This window comes from Podarcis tiliguerta (genome assembly GCF_965153285.1).
Source record: "Podarcis tiliguerta genome assembly, chromosome: 5".
In the NCBI taxonomy this organism is placed as follows: domain Eukaryota; kingdom Metazoa; phylum Chordata; class Lepidosauria; order Squamata; family Lacertidae; genus Podarcis; species Podarcis tiliguerta.
Window position 1 is genome coordinate 7,586,765 of NC_139538.1, and position 19,885 is coordinate 7,606,649.

Sequence of the window (19,885 nt, forward strand, 5' to 3'; positions counted from 1 at the left end):
AACTATTATATTCTAAGCCTGCCAACCTAGCAGTTCAAAAGCACCCTTGGGTGCAAGTAGATAAATAGGGACCGCTTACCAGCGGGAAGGTAAACGGCGTTCCATGTGCTGCGCTGGCTCGCCAGATGCAGCTTGTCACGCTGGCCACGTGACCCGGAAGTGTCTGCGGACAGCGCTGGCTCCCAGCCTCTAGAGTGAGATGGGCGCACAACCCTAGAGTCTGTCAAGACTGGCCCGAATGGGCAGGGGTACCTTTACCTTTACCTTTATTATATTCTAATGGATGATTGAATATTGTTTTATTTGATTAGTTGATTATTTTAAAGTTAAGTTTTTATTGTGTCCTTTTTTTGTGTCGGATCAGATTGTTGTGAGGTGTGCAATCTTTGTTGTTTCTTCAGCTTGTGAACCACCTTGTGGTATAATAATATAAAAAGGCGGTATACAGATTAAAAGTGAAATGAAATAATGTCCCATCCAGCGTTGTTTTGGCTCTTTTGTGCCTCAACGAGATTTGTCATTGCAGAGTACCTGAGGGAAGAGGTGGTGGTTCTGCTGACCGCCCAGTTCATTACGCTCTTCAATCAAACCGCCCTAGAGGTAGGTGACATTTTTGATGGGTTGCGTGCTCAGGCAAATCCCATGCTCGTTGTATTGATTGTCCCTCTCCCTTCCTGCTGGTTCTCACACTACTTATCCCTTTGGGAAGCGCCAATTATTTCTCATTAAGTCTTTGTTGTTGGTATTTGTTTTGTTTCCCGCCCTGCACCTCAAGTCCTCCCGGCTGCATTTGGAGCAGTTTGTAACGCAATATTAAAATCGGTGCCAAGCAATGAGGTCAAAAGAATAGGGTGGGTCCTAATTTATGGGCGTCAAAGGCCAGAGAGAAGAGGAGCATCTTCAGCAGATGACGAAAGCTGTACAGTGAAGATGTTAGGTACACCTACAGTCACTCACGGATGCATTGTTAAAACTGTGTTTATGGAAGACAATCTTACTCGGCTACGAGTGATTGCCAAAGAAGGGGAGGGGGCGCCACAGCTTAGGAGCTGCCCCAGAAAAAGCCATCTCCCAGGTCCCCATTTCCTACGTCTCTTTCGTAGTAGTAGTAGTAGCAGTAGTAGTAATTTATTATTTATACCCCAACCATCTGGCTTGGTTTTCCCAGCCACTCTGGGTGGCTCCCAACAGAACATTAAAAACATGATTAAAAAAAATCAAACATTAAAAACTTCCCTAAACAGGGCTGCCTTCAGATGTCTTCTAAAAGTCAGATAGTTCTTTATTTCCTTGACATCTGCTGGGAGGGTGTTCTACAGGGCGGGCACCACTACCAATAAGGCCCTGTGCCTGGTTCCCTGTAGCCTCACTTCTCGCAGGGAGGGAACCGCCAGAAGGCCCTCAAAGCTGGACCTCAGTGTCCGGGCTGAATGATGGAGGTGGAGACGCTCCTTCAGGTATACTGGGCCGAGGCCGTTTAGTGTGGTGGTGGAACATAAAGGGGACCATTGGTTTCCCCTATGCTCCTGGATGCTCACGTATGTTTTATTCCTCTAGACGATGGTGACCCCAATCACCCAGAAGTTCTTGAATTTTGGGGAGCTGGAGAACAGCATCATGTATTTCCTCTGCGGTGTGGAGGTGAGTGCCAAGACCTATGGCAAAGAGCCCTCAGACGAGGGACCAAGGTGAGAGTATCCCTCTAGGTACTTTCTTCCCCCCTCCTTAAAATGTGACTTTGTCTGACTTCTTCAGAACTGGAAGTTGTTTTTGAGGGGGATGTCAATTTCTGTCATGTGTATATTTGTGTGTAAGCGTGATGCCTGCCCAATTTCTCCAACTGTTGCCGCTGGTTAAACAGGTTGGGCAGGCTTTTAAACTCTATGCAAACCGCCCAACCTGTTAACTTTGAGAGAAAATGTGATAAGGTTATTTACCACAAGCCACCCTTTCCAGTCTCGGGGTGGCGAGGGAAGAGGTATCTAGCCCTGGTTACTCATCTGGTTAGTGATACTAGAGAGGGAAGCTAGTATCTAGTGTCCTAATCATTGGAAACTCAGTGTAGCAAAGAGGACATGTTTTCTCTGTTTGGGGAAAGCTGTTTTGCTTTAAGACACTTCCTCCAAAAGGACTTTGAAGGGGTCCCCCCGTGACAGCTGAATTTATTCATCCATTCATTAAATTCATATACCACCCCTCATCAGAAGATATCAGGGCAGGTCACAGAATAAAATCCAAGATAAAACACAAGCAAACAATTAAACCAAAACAACAACAAAAATAATTGCTCCCACCCCTTCCCACAGATATGTTTAAAAGGCTGTAAGATAATAATCCACCAAAGGCCTGGTAGAAGAGGAATGTTTTCACCTGGCACCTAAAAATGTATACAGTGGTACCTCTGGTTGTGAACGGGATCCGTTCCGGAGGCCCATTTGCAACATGAAAAGAGCGCAACTTGCAGCGGCACGTCTACGCATGCGCGGGTTGCGATTTGCCACTTATGTGCATGCGCGTGACGTCATTTTGTGCTTCTGCGCATGTGCAAGCGGCAAAACCCAGAAGTAACCCTTTCTGGTACTTCTGGGTCACCGTGGGACGTAACCTGAAAGAACGTAACATGAAGCGGATGTAACAGGAGGTATGACTGTAATGAAGGCGCTAGGCGAACCTCCCTGGGGAGAGCATTCCACAAATGGGGAGCCACTGCAGAAAAGGCCCCGTTCTTGTATTGCTGACCTCCAGACCTCTCGTGGAGGAGGCACACGAAGAAGGGCCTCAGATGATGAGTACAGAGTCTGGGATGGTTCATGTGGGGAGAGGTCCTTGAGGTACTGCGGTCCTGACTGGTGCTTATACCTTTGAAGGCGAATAGGTGCTGGAAGAGCAGCTTCAAAGGAAGGTGCTGTTACTGCTGATTGACAGGCTGGTTATGGCAACCTCCTTTAACCCCTGGCAAAATTGGGTCACCTGTCGTCATTACGACATTGCCAAAGTTGGCTACCGGGAGTAAGGTATTGGGAATCCAGTCCATCAGCCGGATCCAGTTCTCCATCCCTACTTTCATAGATCTCCCACTCCCTGCCATGATTCATTTTCACCAAGTGTCTGATAAACTGATAACTAAGGCTTAGCTATTTTTGTGGGCGGTGTATGCACCTCTTGACTGCTGTACGTGGGTCTGCCCTTGAAGACAGCTTGACTTTGAATCCAGGGTTATATAATGCTGGGTTTTGGTTGACAACAATCCGTTTCCAAGCCAAATTCAAGATGCTCATGGCTGTTTCCTTTTTAAAACATATCTTTACAGGAATTTTTAGTATGGGGAAAAATATTATGAAGCATATAGCAACAGGCTATCAAGAATTTAAAACCAGGATAAGTGCAAACTAAGGAAAAATCACGTGGAAAGAGTAGCAGAAAAATATATAAATGAAAGAATAAGGAGTGTTTGTTGCTGTATTGTGTTTTTTCTGTTTTTGTCGGGAGCCCTCCAGAGTGGCTGGGGCAACCCAGTCAGATGAGTGGCATAATAATGATAATAATGATAATAATAATTGGAATTATGTCAAGCAAATCATTAGACCTAATACAATGGAGTAAGGATTTTCAATAAGAAATGTTGCAATATGTCATGGTAAAAAAGTACTGTTCTTTATTTATTTTATATTAAATGATTTTTTTAGTTATTACTTCACTTTATAAAACAGAGAGAACACTTACAGCAACAAAGGAAAATTAATTTTTTTTAAATAAAAAAACCTATAGCATAGACATGCCATAGGAGTTGCTGGACCTGAGTTAAAATAATGCAGTCCAAGTAAAGACTATCAGATCATCAACTATAGTTCTTGATTTGCCAGGCCTGGGGATGAAGGTTGTCTTGAAAATGACGGTTCTGCAGTATATGTTAAGCCTTTAAGGTGTACGCAGCCTCCTTCTTGGTAGAAATGCATAGGATTGCACCGTTCATGTCTAGTCATGTCAGAAGTCTGTGATGCTCAAAATGGCCGTCTTCTCTCCCCCTGCCTTCAGGTCATTGCTGGCTTCTTCCTGGTGCGCTGCCTGAGCACTCGCCTGTCTGACCGCATCCTCTTGGTCCTTGGCCTGGTCATCTGCAACATAGCCTGTGCTTGGTGCCTGTTCTTCCTGGTACGGCCCCAAGGTAACGTTGCTGAGCTCCTGACAAGATGCGACCAAGGTCCTCCCATGGTCCTGTTGATCCTCTTTGCTGAAGCTGGTATCCTTGATCAGCCCCATGCCTATGCGAAGCGGAAGCCAGCTCTGGCAGAATTCCCAGTTCCCATGCTGCAGTTGAGAAATGCTGCAGCTGGAATGAACCAGGAGAGCAATAAGAAGTGGTTTCAGAGTGTTGAGATTCCTGCTTTGCTGCGGGTTGGACTAGATGCCCCTCGGGGTCCCTTCCACCTCTACAATGCTATAATACTATGACTGTGGACCTGGGAGCCTGGCGCTGCCCTCCAGATCTTTGTCTCGACCTTGAAACTCTCCTTAGGCCAAACCTGACATCCCTCACTGGCCCTGCTGAAATGCTTCCTGCATGTTTTGATGGAAGGTGTATGTGTGTGTTTAGAAACCAGATTACAGTGCTACCTCTGGTTGCAAACCCGATCTGTTCCGGAGGTACAGCTGCTTCCCAAGGAATTCGCAACCGGAGGACCGCCTCTGCGCATGCACGCGGCATGGTTTAGCGCTTCTGCGCATGTGCGCGGCACGTAGAGTGCTTCTGCATATGCGCGCTTGGCGAAACCCGGAAAAATACTTCCGGGGTTTGCTACATTCGCATCCCGAAGTTTCCGAATCCAGAGGGATACGTAAGCGGAGGTACGACTGTATTGTACAATGGTAAAATCTGCTTTAGTTGCTCCTCCCACTTTTGCCTCTGGTCTGCCCACCACTACTATCTGGCCCTCAGAAGCCTACCCAAAAGGGAATGCGGCCCTTGGGGTGAAAAGGGTTCCCCATCCTGGATCTAAACAATTGGCCGCCAACCACAACATGGTAAAACATGTGTTTATTTGTTTGGGTAACCAATTCTTATCTCTTTGTGCCTCCCCACCCTCTTCTGGCATCCATCTGTCTCTGGAGACTATGGAGAAGTATGCCTTTGGGGGTGAGGTCAAACTGTTGGAGATTTACAGCGCCCGCTGTGGCTGTAGAGACTGATATGGGAGAGACATGTTTTGTTGCAGCTGGGGCAGAGGGAGGGGTCTGGTTGTGCTGCTGCAGATGGACCATGGCATTTCTTCTCTCTGCCCTCCTCCCAGCTGTCATTCCTCCTCTGGCCACTGCTGTGGATGCACGACTTGGCTGCCTCAGATCTTTAATGTGGGCTTTGGGGAGGGCATAAAACCCCTTGACTTGTGTGAGAGAGGCAGATGTAATTCCATCTTCCCTGGAGGTGTAAAAATACAGCTCACCTTAGCCTTCAGTTCACCAACTGTGTGCCTTTGGTCTTTGGTTCATGCACCTGACAATGGGAGGTGAAGGAGCATCCTCTGATGCAAAATCCATAGGTTTAATTCTTGCCCATGCGGCTTGGAATGCAACGGCTGTGCCTGATGTTACACCTCACCATTCAAAAGGCCACAGGGTTGCTTTGGTGCAAGGCCTGTTCAGACATAGCCCGAGCATCTTTCCCTGTGCAGCGCATGGCTGCAGCATGAAAGTGGTGATGCCATGCATATGTGAATTGCAGATCTTATGGCAATCGCGTCAGACAGCTCCTTGTTTTCTCCAGTGCGTCATGTGTGCACAAGCTGATCCCTGCCCCCTCTCTGTGTTTAAGTGGGCTCCATCGAAAACCTTCCACTGGAGGCGATGGGAGGAAATGCCTTTCACCCTCAGTGGTCCAGTCGCACATACAGATCATCCCTTGTTGCTCTCCATCACCTCGCTCCTCCTCCTTACTGTGTGCTTTGCTTCCAGGTACCTTTACCATCCTCCTTACAGAGTTGGTCGTGGGCGTTTTCCTGCAAGTCCTGGGCCTTCCCTTTGTTGCAGTCTCCCAAGTGTCGCTCTTTTCTAAAGTCACGGCCGAGAGAACGCAAGGTAAGGCTGTGTCTCAAATTTTAAAGTTCGGAATAGAGTACAGCGGACGCTTGGGTCGCGAACGTGATCCGTGTGGGAGGCACATTCGCAACGCACAGCGCACGTGCAGGTTGCGATTTGGCGCTTCTGTGCATGCGCAAAGTGCAATTTAGCGTTTCTGCATATGCGTGAGCACTGAAACCCAGAAGTAACCCGCTCTAGTACTTCTGGGTTTCGGCGAGTTCGTAACCCGAAAACGCGCAACCTGAAGCGTCTGTAACCTGAGGTATGACTGTAATTTCTTTGGAAGACAAGAATCGGGCATCCGCCCAACATGACCAGTCCAACAAGCGAGGTGTGTTAGAACTGTGTCACTTCAGGCTGTAGGTGGGGATGCCACTGTTTTTAAAGCTCATGTGTGTGTAGTTAGAAAACAAATACAATGGTGCCCCGCAAGACGAATGCCTCGCAAGATGGAAAACCCGCTAGACGAAAGGGTTTTCCGTTTTGGAGGTGCTTCACAGGACGAATTTCTCTATGGGCTTGCTTCGCAAGACGAAAATGTCTTGCGATTCCTGGGGTTTTTTTCCCCGCTCCCCACCCCCTTTTTCTAAGGCACTAAACTGCTAATAGCCTTTTAGCAGCTAATCCGCTAATCCCTTAAGCCTTTGATAGCCGCTAATAGCCGCTAAACCGCTAATAGCGCTAATCCGCTAATGGGCTTGCTTTGCAAGACGAAAAACCGCTAGACGAAGAGACTCACGGAACGGATTCTTTTCATCTTGCGAGGCACCACTGTACTGCATGAAGGAAACAATAATGGACCAAGATAACTGGGAATAGAATCTCACCCTATTAATCTAATTTTATAGCTTGCAGGGAGTGTTCAGAACTGGCATTCTCTTCCTTCAGCCTGAAGTAATGCAGTTCCACGCTGACACCTCAAGGCTCTACTCATGTTCTGCTGCATGTTTGTATTGAGCCACGTGCACAACTGTGTACACATTGATGTGTACTTCTAGTCTTGCATCATCTACTTTCAAAGAAGATTTATCTGTGCAAGATTCTCCACGCCTTCCTACAAGGGTAGCCACACACTCTTTGTGCCGGAGAAGGAATCTTTCAGTGCTCAGAGCACTGGATAGTTACAGGATAGTCATGGTTTCTTGGGGGTGGGGAGAAAGGAACTCTTCCTTAAATTCTAGCATTCAGTGGCTAAATAGTTAGAATCATAGAATCATAGAGTTGGAAGAGACCACAAGGGCCATCGAGTCCAACCCCCTGCCAAGCAGGAAACACCATCAGAGCACTCCTGACATATGGTTGTCAAGCCTCTGCTTAAAGACCTCCAAAGAAGGAGACTCCACCACACTCCTTGGCAGCAAATTCCACTGGCGAACAGCTCTTACTGTCAGGAAGTTCTTCCTAATGTTTAGGTGGAATCTTCTTTCTTGTAGTTTGGATCCATTGCTCCATGTCCGCTTCTCTGGAGCAGCAGAAAACAACCTTTCTCCCTCCTCTATGTGACATCCTTTTATATATTTGAACATGGCTATCATATCACCCCTTAACCTCCTCTTCTCCAGGCTAAACATGCCCAGCTCCCTTAGCCGTTCCTCATAAGGCATCGTTTCCAGGCCTTTGACCATTTTGGTTGCCCTCCTCTGGACACGTTCCAGTTTGTCAGTGTCCTTCTTGAAGAGTTTCAGTCTTGTTTTATGTCATGGGTGGATCCTTTGGTCTAGAGTGGTGCTAGAGCTCCTCCCTTGATCCAAGGTGCCTTAACTGCTATGCACCAGAATTACGATTCCTGCATTGTGGGGGGCTTGGGTTAGATGACCCTTGTCACTCTCCTGATAGCTGTCTGGACAGGTGGCATCAAAGCAGAACTCTGCCGATACAGGAACACAACCACCTGCTCGCTGAAAGCTTCATATTGTGTTTAAAGCCAACTCGGGGGTAGATTGGTCCAGGTGAACTATCTCAAAAGGTCTAGCATCTCTCCCTCTGGCGTGGCTACCAGAGGGCAGAGTGTCCTATTTCTACCAGGATTTCAGTTTCCCAGGCTAGTATTCGCTTCCTGATCAGGCTGCACTTTCCTGGGTCCAGTTACTGTGTGCGGCATTTGCCCTCTCCAGCACTTGTTTGCAAGGCTTGTTTGTTGGCTGGTGTTGGATTGCTCTGTGGCCTGATTTCCCTTTTTTCTTTAAAAAGAAAAATGTTCTGCCTCTCGACACCTCCCACTCCTGAGAGCAGCAAAGCATTGTTGCAACATCCTTCCAGGCTTGGGAAAATGACTTGCCTGGGTTTGCTCTTTCTGCGCGCTTGTTGGCTTGTCAAGTAACGGAAGTGAAATTGCAGTTCTGTCTTTGCCACTGCTTGCGGTTGGTTGACACGGAGAGTTGTTTGAGGCACAGCAGGCTGAAGGAGCAGCCAGGACTTTAGATGAAGCAAACACACAACCCAAATGGAATTTGTAACGAAGAACGGGCACTCGAGCTCATTTCCTCCTCCTCTTCCTGTCTCTTTTCCTTTCGTGCCGTGTCCTTTTATTGAAAGCCTGATGACAGGGAATGATTTGCTCAAAAAAAATTCCTTATCAAACCAAATCTGTCTTTTAAACTTTTTGGTTTTTTTTATCACACTAGTTGTGGTCATCATGGGCGCATTCGGTTGATTATGTTCTCATAAAATTTTCTGTTTCTATCAACGTTTCCCCCTTTAATAAAGCAAATTCATGGGAATCCAGGATCTGAATAATTTTTTCTTGGACCTGAGCATTCCATTTTAACCTTCTATTTCCAAGTATCAGATAGTCCATTTCATCCAATAATTTAGGAAAGGCAGGAGAAACGAATGATGCCAGAGATAACTCAAGTGGAAAGTGGTCACTTTCAGCTCTGGGAATTATCCTGAAGGTATCTCTATTAACTGGCACATTATTGGATGTTAGGATATAATCTATGGTGCTAGTAAATCCTCTGGGGGAGATAAAAGTAAAATCACCCTCTTGATCCCCTTGACCGTGCCCATCGCATAACAAAAGGTTATGCTTAATTATAAGTTCACAAAGATATCTCCCAGCGCGGTTAGAGGTGATGTCCATTGCTGCCCTCTGACAGATTTCAGGTTCGTCCTCCGAGTTTAGTCCAGATAATATTGTATTTTGGGGGAAAACAAGGCCGATCTGGGCATTGAAGCCACCTCCCAAAACAAGCTGAAGGTCTTAAAAAAAATGGATATGGGAGCCTTTAGGGGCAGGGCTGAAGACACTGATAATCACAGAATCATAGAATCATGGAGTTGGAAGAGACCACAAGGGCCATCGAGTCCAACCCCCTGCCAAGCAGGAAACACCATCAGAGCACTCCTGACATATGGTTGTCAAGCCTCTGCTTAAAGACCTCCAAAGAAGGAGACTCCACCACACTCCTTGGCAGCAAATTCCACTGTCAAACAGCTCTTACTGTCAGGAAGTTCTTCCTAATGTTTAGGTGGAATCTTCTTTCTTGTAGTTTGGATCCATTGCTCCGTGTCCGCTTCTCTGGAGCAGCAGAAAACAACCTTTCTCCCTCCTCTATGTGACATCCTTTTATATATTTGAACATGGCTATCATATCACCCCTTAACCTCCTCTTCTCCAGGCTAAACATGCCCAGCTCCCTTAGCCATTCCTCATAAGGCATCGTTTCCAGGCCTTTGACCATTTTGGTTGCCCTCCTCTGGACACGTTCCAGTTTGTCAGTGTCCTTCTGATAAATATTCTTTAAAATGCTTTCTTCTTCTTCCACAGGGTTCAGCCAGGGTCTCCGTCGCTCTGTAGGGGGCGTGGCCACCATCCTTGGGCCTCTGTGGGCTGGAGGTTTGACCAACAACTTGGACATCATGCTGGGGGTGATGATGGGTCTGCTAAGTCTCCTCACGGTGAGTGCCCAGTGGCCTGGCTGTGGAACTGCATTCTGGGGTCACAGTGAGACCTCCATCCTTCCTCCTCTCCCTCTCCCCAGCCCCACTGTGCTGACCCACTCCTCTTCTCTGGCAGATCATGGTGGGGCTCTCATATGCATACCTGGTGGAGCCGCCCAGAAGGTACGTGTCATCGCAAACATCTGAAGATGAATGCAGCTCATGACAGCCCCGTCAGATGGAGGTGCTTCTGAAGGAACAGAGAAGGTCCTGCTCACCCAGGTGAGAGCACATGTCTCCTCCACCATCACCCTGGTCTGATGGTTGAGCGTGTGGCTTCTCAAACTCCAGTAGCCAAGTGAGGCCTGGAGAAGCTGGCGATGGAGTCTTCCTGCAAGGAGATGCAGAATAAGAATCATAATAAAAATAAAAAATTACTTATATCCCGCCCTCCCCAGCCGAAGCCAGGCTCAGAGCAGCTAACAACAATAAAAGTAACACAGTAAAATCAATTCATTCTAAAATCAATTCAGAATCAAATCAATGGCAACCATATCGGCTAGAGTTCTGTGAGGATTACCGAAGGAGGAGGTCAGACTGTGCCTTGACCAAAGGCCTGGTGGAACAGCTCTGTCTTGCAGGCTCTGTGGGAAGATGTCAAGTCCCGCAGGGCCCTAGTCTCTTGTGACAGAGCGTTCCACCAGATCGGGGCCACAGCCGAAAAAGCCCTGGCTCTGGTTGAAGCCAGCCTAACTTCCCTGTGGCCTGGGACCGCCAAGATGTTTTTGTCTGAAGACCGTAAGGTCCTCCGTGGGACATACCAGGAGAGGCGGTCCCGTAGGTACGAGGGTCCTAGGCTGTATAGGGCTTTAAAAGGTTAAAACCAGCACCTAAAACCCGATCCTGTACTCCACCGAGAACCAGTGCAGCTGGTATAGCACTGGGTGAATGTGATCCCACAGCGACGACCCCGTAAGGAGTCTTTCCGCGGCGTTCTGCACCTGCTGGAGTTTCTGGGTCAGTCTCAAGAGCAGCTCCACGTAGAGTGAGGCAACGGTGGTGGGGATTACTCTGGTCTTCTTTCTACTAGGCATGTCTGCATAGTGGTTAAAAAAAATGTATTATTGAGTGTACACACACACACACACACACACACACAGGCACGTACCTGGATTTTGATTGAAATCATTTTCCTGTTGTTGTGGAGGACAAGGAAGAACATGTACACCTTTGGCTGGGCCAGACAGATAACTTGGTTGTGGTCCCCCTTTTTTTTTTGCAATATGGAACAAATGGTCACGTTTGCTAATACGGAAAAAAACCCACCCTTAAAATCATCACTCATAAATGCAAGAGGCTTTCCCCCTCAATAAGTCTTAATTGTGATAATTGAGGTTGTTTTGGTGCTTGCAATTCCATGTTTTCTTATTGTTTTGCATATAAGTTGCACCAGTACGTACATTTTGCTCTATTTATTAAAATGTTTTTGCCCTGCGTCTGGTCCACATATGAAACTTTGCCTGTGGAATGCTACTGAATCTGAAGCTCAGTTGCTGAAGGTGTCTACTGGTTACAAATCAGGAGACCAAACATAGATGATGTGGAACTTAGCAAGCTGCCTTATTCAGAGTCAGACCATTGGTCCATGTAGATAAGTATTTCTCCACACGGACGTCTCCACCTGGATATGCTGGGGATTGAACCGAAGACCTTCTGCATGCATGTTCTTCTTTATGAGACAGTCCTTTCCCAATGACACCTAATGCTGTGGAGCTAGACTATGTTAGGGGAATTTGCAGTGTGACAATATTTGCATTGCTATAATCCCAAGGTAAAGGTAAAAGACCACTGGATGGTTAAGTCCAGTCAAAGGCAACTATGGGGTGCAGCACTCATCTCACTTTTCAGTCCAAGGGAGCTGGCATTTGTCCACAGACAGCTTTCTGGGTCATGTGGCCAGCATGACTAAACTGCTTCTGGCACAATGTGACACTGTGATGAGTGCCAGAGCACATGGAAATGCTGTTTGCCTTCCTTCCGCAGCGGTACCTATTTATCTATTTGCATTGGTATGCTTTCAAACTGCTAGGTTGGCAGGAGCTGGGACAGGGCAATGGGAGCTTACCCCATCGCACGGATTTGAACCACCGATCTTCCGATTGGCAAGCCCAAGAGGCTCATTGGTTTAGACCACAGCACCACCCGTGTCCCTGCTATAATCCCAGTGGGGTAGAGAGGAGAGGGAGGAAGCACAGCTGCTCTGTTTTTGGTAGCACTTATAGTTCTGCCCCTAAACAACTGTTAAATTCCTAGGAGCCAGGGATAGGGGAGGAATTCAGCTTGGTTCACATTCTAATGTGAACCTGCCTAACAGCAGCATCCTGGGTGGTCGTCACTGTGCGAAAATACATCATGTCCCCATATGTGCTAACACATTAACAGTAAGGAACCACAGTCTGAAGGCTGAGGTTAGCAAGACAAGATGCAGATGAGCAAACAGCAACGAGGGGCTTAGGTTCTTGTTCCAGTTGGGGATGAGGGTGAAGGCTTCATTCGTTCAGGGTGGTTGAAACATTAAAAGGAAGGATTCCTCCAAACTGGGCTGAACGGGCAGCAGAATGACAGCTGCAGTTCCATGTGAAGAGGTGCACAAATTCCTTATGACATGTACGTGTTAATAAAGTTGGAACTGGTAGTGGCTGACCAGCAGTGGGACATTGGGATCATAGTGAAGATGTTGACCGCCAGATGTTCTAATATGGAGTATGGGAAGAAGAGACTTGTGTCCCCCAAGGAGCCTGGTCTGCCTCATTCCTGCTTCTGTCCTTTTCCTGCAGATGACTCTTTGACTGGTGCTGGGCACCCCTGGCTGGATCCCGGTTCCATGTTGCTGCTCTCCTGCTGGGATGGGGAGTGGGAAAGAACTTGCCTCCACCCATTGAGCAAGTCGCAGCTCAGCCACCAACTTGTGCTATTTCACGTTCCTCCTCCTGGCCAGCTCTCTATCACCCACCACCTGGCTGAGGACTCTGCTCCATGTTGCCACCCAAGAGCAAAGAGTGCCATCTCCTTCCATGGCATTCCTCTTTTTCTAGCCTGAACGGGGCCTGGCAAGCCATGGAACCGGATTGGTGTTTGGATCTGGACTGCTGTCTGTATGTGGCCACTTCCAGTTTCTCAAGGGCCCTCTTCTTCACCTGGGGTCTGTGGGCACTATATCAAAGCTTGCTTCATTCCAGGTATGGGGAACCTGCTGCCCTGCAGCCATTGCTGGACTCCAGTGCCCATCAGTCCCAGCCAGCGAGGCCAGTGGGTGGTCATGGATGATGGGAGTTCTAGCGTGGCAATATCTAGGGGGTCACAGGTTTCTCATCCCTGCTGGAAGTCTCTGCATCTCTTGGCGCTGCCCTCACCCTCCCTTCTTCCCTGCCCCTTCCTGTAGTTGTTGCCACCAAATGGCACCTGGCATTGTTTCCTTGCAATATCACACATGCAGGCAGTGGGCAATGGGGTCAGCTGCCCTGCTTGCAAGGTGTGACCCTGGGCCTGTTTGGCGAGAGGCACCGGAGCATAATTGAGAATCACTCTGCATCCTGGAGGCTTGGGCTGCCTTCAAACAGCGACCCCGAGCACAGACTTGCAAGTTAATTTGTCGGTGCTGCCGTTTAGGGGCTGAGCTGCGTCTTGGAGGGTGGATTAACACTGGGCAGCTGCCCAGAGTAGCAGGTGTGGCTGTCATTTCCATCGGATAAGGATTTGGTGTCGGGGGAGTGCTGAACCCCGTGTCTCTCCAACCTCTGGTACTCAGAACCACATATCCCTCGCCCCAGCTCCAAAGTTAGAAATGAGCCCTTGAAATGTCTTCTGGGAGGGGCTACAGGGGAAAAGCAATGGCTAGAGGCAAAATTCAGGGCCGCCCTTCCAACTTCACTGACTTGTTTCCCTTACCGCAGTGGATCCAGACCGTAAGAATGCATAAATACTAATCCATTAGTACTTCAGTCATTATTTATTTAGACACTTGATATATGCCTTATATTTTAGAAAACCAACCAACCGCTTACACTTCCTCCTCCCTTCCTGCTTGTTATTTTTGTGATGACCTTTGGTTAGCCACACAACCACATTGCTGCAATAATTAATCCCAGTGAAAATGGTCACTAGGAAATTTGCACGCTCAGACTTGAATTTGTTTGAAGCATTTTTAGTTCACTCTTCGAATGAAAAAGGTCACCCGGAGTGGGTTACGGAGAATAGCCTTCCCTGCTCTCAAGGTTGCAATCTTAAAAACATGACACCAAAGGAAAACGATTTCTTTTTCTTGTGTGGGGAGGGGTGGGAGGAAAGACTCAAACTCAGCTTAGTTTACAAAGTTCTAAAAATGGCCTGCTGGAATGGAAGCGGCTCAAGGAGAGGCAGAGCTGGTGGAGTGACACTGCTTCTTTTCCTTCTGCTTCTATGAGCTCAATCATCGAATTGTAGAATTGTAGAGGTGGAAGGAACCCCGAGGGTCATCCAGTCTGACCCCCTGCTGTGCAGGGATAGCTGCTGCCAGGAGACAGTTGAGAGAGGGAAGATCGAATGGAGCTGACTTCTCAGGAAAGGGAAAACCAAATGACTAAGGAGAATAGCAGTTCCCCTAGGAGGAAAGGATACAACAGATGGAGCTTCTTAGTTTAGAGCCGTGGTTTCCAACCAGTGGGCCGCGGCACCCTGGGGTGCCTTGGATGATGGTCAGGGTGCTGTGGACAACACTGGCCTCTGTCCTTCTTTCATTCCCTCCCTCGTCTGATGCCTACTTGCATCTCTGCCTCTCAAAGACTGTTTGTTGCAGCAGCCCTGGCTACAAGCTCCGCAGGTGAATGATGCCTCGGGGACTGCTGGTTGCCAGGAGCTGACGCGGCCTTGGGATAAGCAAGCAAATGGGTGATGTAGCCTAGCCAGCCAGTCCACCAGCCTTTGCTGTTGGGAATGGACGGACGAGCCTCAGGCCCCTGTGGGGCAGTGTGAAGAGGCACCTCTATTTGGGGCAGGGGGTGGGCCAGCTCAGAGACTGGGGGCTGCCAGAGGACACCCAAGGAGAGGGGAGAGGAGGCTGAGGGCACACTCCACAAGGGAGGATGTTCGGAAAAGGGTGAGAGGCTCCCAGCTCTGCAGGCAAGGGGTGACATAACTGGGCTCCTGAGCCCCCCAGGGGTGTCACAGAAAGAATGTAGTTGGTCAGGGGAACTCAAAAAGCTGGAAAACCTCTGGTTTGGAGAAAAGACCCACAAGAGACGACATAGTAGAGGTTTATGAAGTTATGTGTGGCATGGAGAAAGTTTTTCTGCTCTCATAACACCTGAACTCGTGGACATACAGTTGGTAGCCTGCAATTGTTGTTATTATTTGACTGCCTGCTGAGTAGCCTGAATTTTCATGCTGGACTTGGAAGGGGGAAGCCTTATCCATAGCCTGCATCAAAATGCAAGCTGTGAGCCTATCAGGCCATTTTAAATAAAAGTATTTTACCAAGTGGGCTGGTGGGTGAAGGTCTGATGATGCCACTCTATCATTTGCTTCATTTCTGTGCTGGCCAGCAGCTCCTCTGGGTAGCACATAAATCAAGCAGGTCAATGAAGGAGTAGTTCAATCTGTCCATCCCCCACCAGCCTATTCACTCACCTGCATGGAGTCCCCAGTCAATTATGGCAACCAGGTGAGTTGCGAAATGCAAAGCTCCCTTCCAGCGTATCATCACGTTTGTCAAGTGTGAGCCGTGTGAGAAGCAGCGGCCCTGAAGGAGAGATGTCCCATGCCATATCACTGTGCCACGTGGTATCTATGAACATGATAGTGCTCGTCGTGTAACACTGTTTTCCCTACATGGAGGTGGGTCTGGGGAGCTTTTGAAATGGCTTCTCCGATAACAATTCCCCACCGTGCAAATAAAAATGGCTTGCACCATGTGGCAGAGGGAGAGCGAGAGTGTTCATGCAGTCCGACGTGGCGATGCTTCCCTGTGGTTGGGGTTCAAGTGACGACCGCCCTGCAGCCTCTGTGCCCAGATAAGTCCTTTAAAGATGCCAACACAGGATTCCATCCCAACAGTCTTTCCATGTGTCTCAGTTTCTTGCGTTTGTCTCTCTCTCTTGGATTTCTGTACGAACAACAAAAATAAACTGACACCCTACTGAAACTGCCTGAGATAATTTAATACCGTCTATAAAAGGCTAGCTGAATGTATGAAACTGCCTCATCTCTTGAAGGCCGCTCACTAGTTGCTGTTATTGAATTTCACCTGTGGGTAGCTGCTGGGGACTCAGATAGCTGAGAGGCACCATTTAAATTTCCAATATACCCAACGAAGGTGTAGGGGCTTTGCAAGACACATGGTAACCCTAGAGGGGAGGTACCACAGGACTACCACAAAGGGAAGAAGCTGAAGTATAGCTTGCCAACCTTGATGGCTGCTGAAAAAATACAACATATGCTGCTAATAATGATTGTGCAACCCTTACAGCACATAGGCGACAATTATTCACACAATTAATATTAATATACTGAGGAAGCCCAGAAAACTGTGCTCAGGGAGTGGGCTATCAGCCAACCCCAATAAATTGGCCCTGTCGGGGGCGAAATAGCAGCTCTTCAACTTTATGGACTGCTAGGGCGAAACGGAAAACAGAGACATCACCTTGCCAACAAAGGTCCGTATAGTTAAAGCTATGGTTTTCCCAGTAGTGATGTATGGAAGTGAGAGCTGGACCATAAAGAAGGCTGATCGCCGAAGAATTGATGCTTTTAAATTATGGTGCTGGAGGAGACTCTTGAGAGTCCCATGGACTGCAAGAAGATCAAACCTATCCATTCTGAAGGAAATCAGCCCTGAGTGCTCACTGGAAGGACAGATCCTGAAGCTGAGGCTCCAATACTTGGCCACCTCGTGAGAAGAGAAGACTCCCTGGAAAAGACCAGATGTTGGGAAAGATTGAGGGCACAAGGAGAAGGGGACAGCAGAGCACGAGATGGTTGGACAGTGTTCTTGAAGCTACCAGCATGAGTCTGACCAAACTGCGGGAGGCAGTGCAAGACAGGAGAGCCTGGTGTGCTCTGGTCCATGGGGTCACAAAGAGCCAGACACCACTAAATGACTAAACAACAACAACAGGGTGAAACAGGGATAGAACACTGGAACCCTGTTTTCCATCTGCCCTTCACAGCTACCGGGAACATCACTGAACTTACTTATCTTCTTCTTGAACTTACCTAAAAAACAAGAAAAAACAAAAATTGAGTCAAGAAGTTGGATGAACTTAGTAAAATCTGACACTGCAAATTCACTTTATTTTGGATAGCTTATAAGTTTTCATGGCTACTTTCTAAGTAGTTGTCTTATTCTAGTGTGAGCCAGTGTGGTGTAGTGGTTAAGAGCGGTAGACTCGTAATCTGGGGAACCGGGTTCGCGTCTCCGCTCCTCCACATGCAGCTGCTGGGTGACCTTGGGCCAGTCACACTTCTCTGAAGTCTCTCAGCCCCACTCACCTCACAGAGTGTTTGTTGTGGGGGAGGAAGGGAAAGGAGAATGTTACCTGCTTTGAGACTCCTTCGGGTAGTGATAAAGTGGGATATCAAATCCAAACTCCTCCTCTTCTTCTTCTTCTTCTCAAATCTGATAAATGGTGGAAAATTGTTTTTTGAACAAGTATATTAATTGTGTGAATAATTGTTGCCTGTGTGCTGTACGGGTTGCACAACCTTGATGGCTGGGCAAGTTCTTGGAGGTGAGGGTTAATTGATGGCAATTCTCTGCCTCCATGGTTGGAGGCAGCAATACCAGTTGCTGAAAAGCACAGGAGGGGAGAGTTTTCCGGCTGGCCTGTGTGAGGACAGGATGCTGGGCTAGATGGTCTTAGGAGAAGGTCAAGAGGAAGCCTGTTCCACCAGGGGGCTCTGTGCCACCACAAATGAGAACATAGCAGAAAACCACTAATAGCATCCCAAAGGAGAGAGGAGGGCATTTCCTTTCCTATGGCTGCATAAAAGGAAGAATGGCAAGGTGGGAAATACAAGTGCAGACACGCTCGGCCCAGAAGCAGGGTGGCTCTCATTTGAGCACGAGCCCAAATGGTTGGTGCTGGCTGTGAAAGTGGCTGGGTGTTGCACAAAAACTTCCACCCTGTGCATGGGTTATCTCCCCTGCATCCCTCCAGCTCCTTTGGGTCTGGGCTGTGGCTCTGAACCAGTTGCCCATTCCCCTTCGAGGATGGAAAGCTCTTTACGCAAACCTCATGCAATACGCCTGGTGCAGGTCTGGTTCAGGTTGGCGTGGTGTCTTTGAAATTTGAACACAGGAGTGGTGCAGCCAAGGCCAGCTTGGCCCAGAGTTCATGGGGCAAAATGCCCTTGGCCTGTTCTCTGATGGAGCTCAGCTGGGAGGAATTTGTAGGGCTCTCTGTACCTGGTGACCTCTCACAGTATGGTGGTTCTTTGGGGGCCAAGGAAAGCAGAGGGTTCCTATCCCTTTGATAGCTGCACAGAGGAAGAGGGGAGCCTGAAATTACATGCCAGGTAACTCAGTGCTATGACTTCCATAAATTATGGAAAGTGAACAAATTTACATGATTGATCCAATTTTGCATAATTCATACTGTTTGCTGTGCAAAGAGGTAGAAGCTGTGCAGAGCACTAAAATCAACACACGTAAACACGCAAAGTACCTCTCTGGCTTTCTGAGATCTTGGCACATTTCAAACCATAAGGGTTACGTTTACAACATCATCCTTTCCTGAGCATCCTCTTCCAACTCGTAATGTTGGTGCGTGTGAGGCTGATTCTGCCATGTGCATCCACCGTAACAAATTGCATTCTGGAAATTGTTCTCTTCCAACTCTTTCCCTTCTAAAATACATCCAGAAACTGCAGGGAGTTAAGTTCAAGTCCTGCCTTTGTTTGGCCTTGGACTCTCAGTCTCAGTTTCCATCTAATCTGTAAAATGGGAATAGAAGTGACTGCCCTTTATCTGAAAATGGGCAGAGGAGGAAGGAGACCACAAAACACACAGACCATTGATTCAAGAACCCTGCTGGGTGTTTGGTGGCAGGAGAGAAGGCAGGAGAAAAGGGAAAGAGGAACCCTCCCATTGTGGGCTGTATAAACCTAGGTCTTGGGAGACCAGAGGTCAAATTCCCACTCAGCTATGAAGCTCACCTGGTGACTGTGAGCCTCTCAGCCTAACCTACCTCACAGGGTTGTCGTGAGGATAAAATGGAGAAGTGGGGAGAATCACGGATGCCACCTGGAGCTCTTTGGAGCAAAGGTGGGATGTAAATATATTAACTAATTAATTAGTTCCCTTTCTGTTATTTCCAATGAGAAGGTTGTATACAGTCATCCCTTGGTTCTCGAATGCCTTGTGACTCAAACGTTTTGGCTCCTGAACTCCGCAAACCCGAAAGTAAGTGTTCTGGTTTGTGAACTTTTTTTGGAAGCCAAGCATCTGACTTGGCTTCCACGACTTCCGATTGAGTGCAGGAAGCTTCTGCAGCCAATCGGAAGCTGTGCCTTGGTTTTTGAACATTTTCGGATGTTGAATGGACTTCCAGAACGGATTTTGTTCAAGAACCAAAGTACGACTGTATATGTCCACAGCTGGTATATATTTCCTCCTGTTTCAGGGATGCGTCAAAGGAATGGGAAGATTTTTGAACTTTTGGATTCAACCCTTCCCCTGATTTGCCTCTGCCAACCTCCCGTTCACCTCTATCAATGTTGGCCTGCAATGATTTCTGTTTCACCTGGGAGAGTCCGCATGAAATCTGATATTCCCCTCCAAGGTCAGATCTCTCTCTCTCTCTCACTCTCTCTCTCTCTCTCTACTTAGAGTAGAACTGAAACATCCTTGGCCCCATGATCCTCTCCCAGGGACCACAGGGAGGCAGCCTAAAAC

General features: G+C 47.9%; 1 protein-coding gene across 2 annotated transcripts in view; it reads left to right on the forward strand.

Moving 5' to 3' along the window:
• LOC310678386 (major facilitator superfamily domain-containing protein 8-like) overlaps positions 1-16,135 on the forward strand; it is a 32,760-nt gene extending 16,625 nt beyond the window's left edge. Inside the window, exons 7-13 of one of the 2 annotated variants that reach the window (XR_014511739.1) lie at positions 527-600; positions 1,558-1,641; positions 4,036-4,165; positions 5,950-6,072; positions 9,845-9,975; positions 10,094-10,239; positions 12,795-16,135. Coding sequence is in view for 1 of the 2 variants with exons in the window: in XM_083442302.1 (XP_083298428.1) it covers positions 527-600; positions 1,558-1,641; positions 4,036-4,165; positions 5,950-6,072; positions 9,845-9,975; positions 10,094-10,183 (632 nt within the window). In the remaining variant the exon portion in view is untranslated. Of the gene's footprint in view, positions 1-526; positions 601-1,557; positions 1,642-4,035; positions 4,166-5,949; positions 6,073-9,844; positions 9,976-10,093; positions 10,474-12,794 lie in introns of those variants that run through there. The other variant, XM_083442302.1, reaches the window with a different exon arrangement.
• Positions 16,136-19,885: the final 3,750 nt, after the last annotated feature.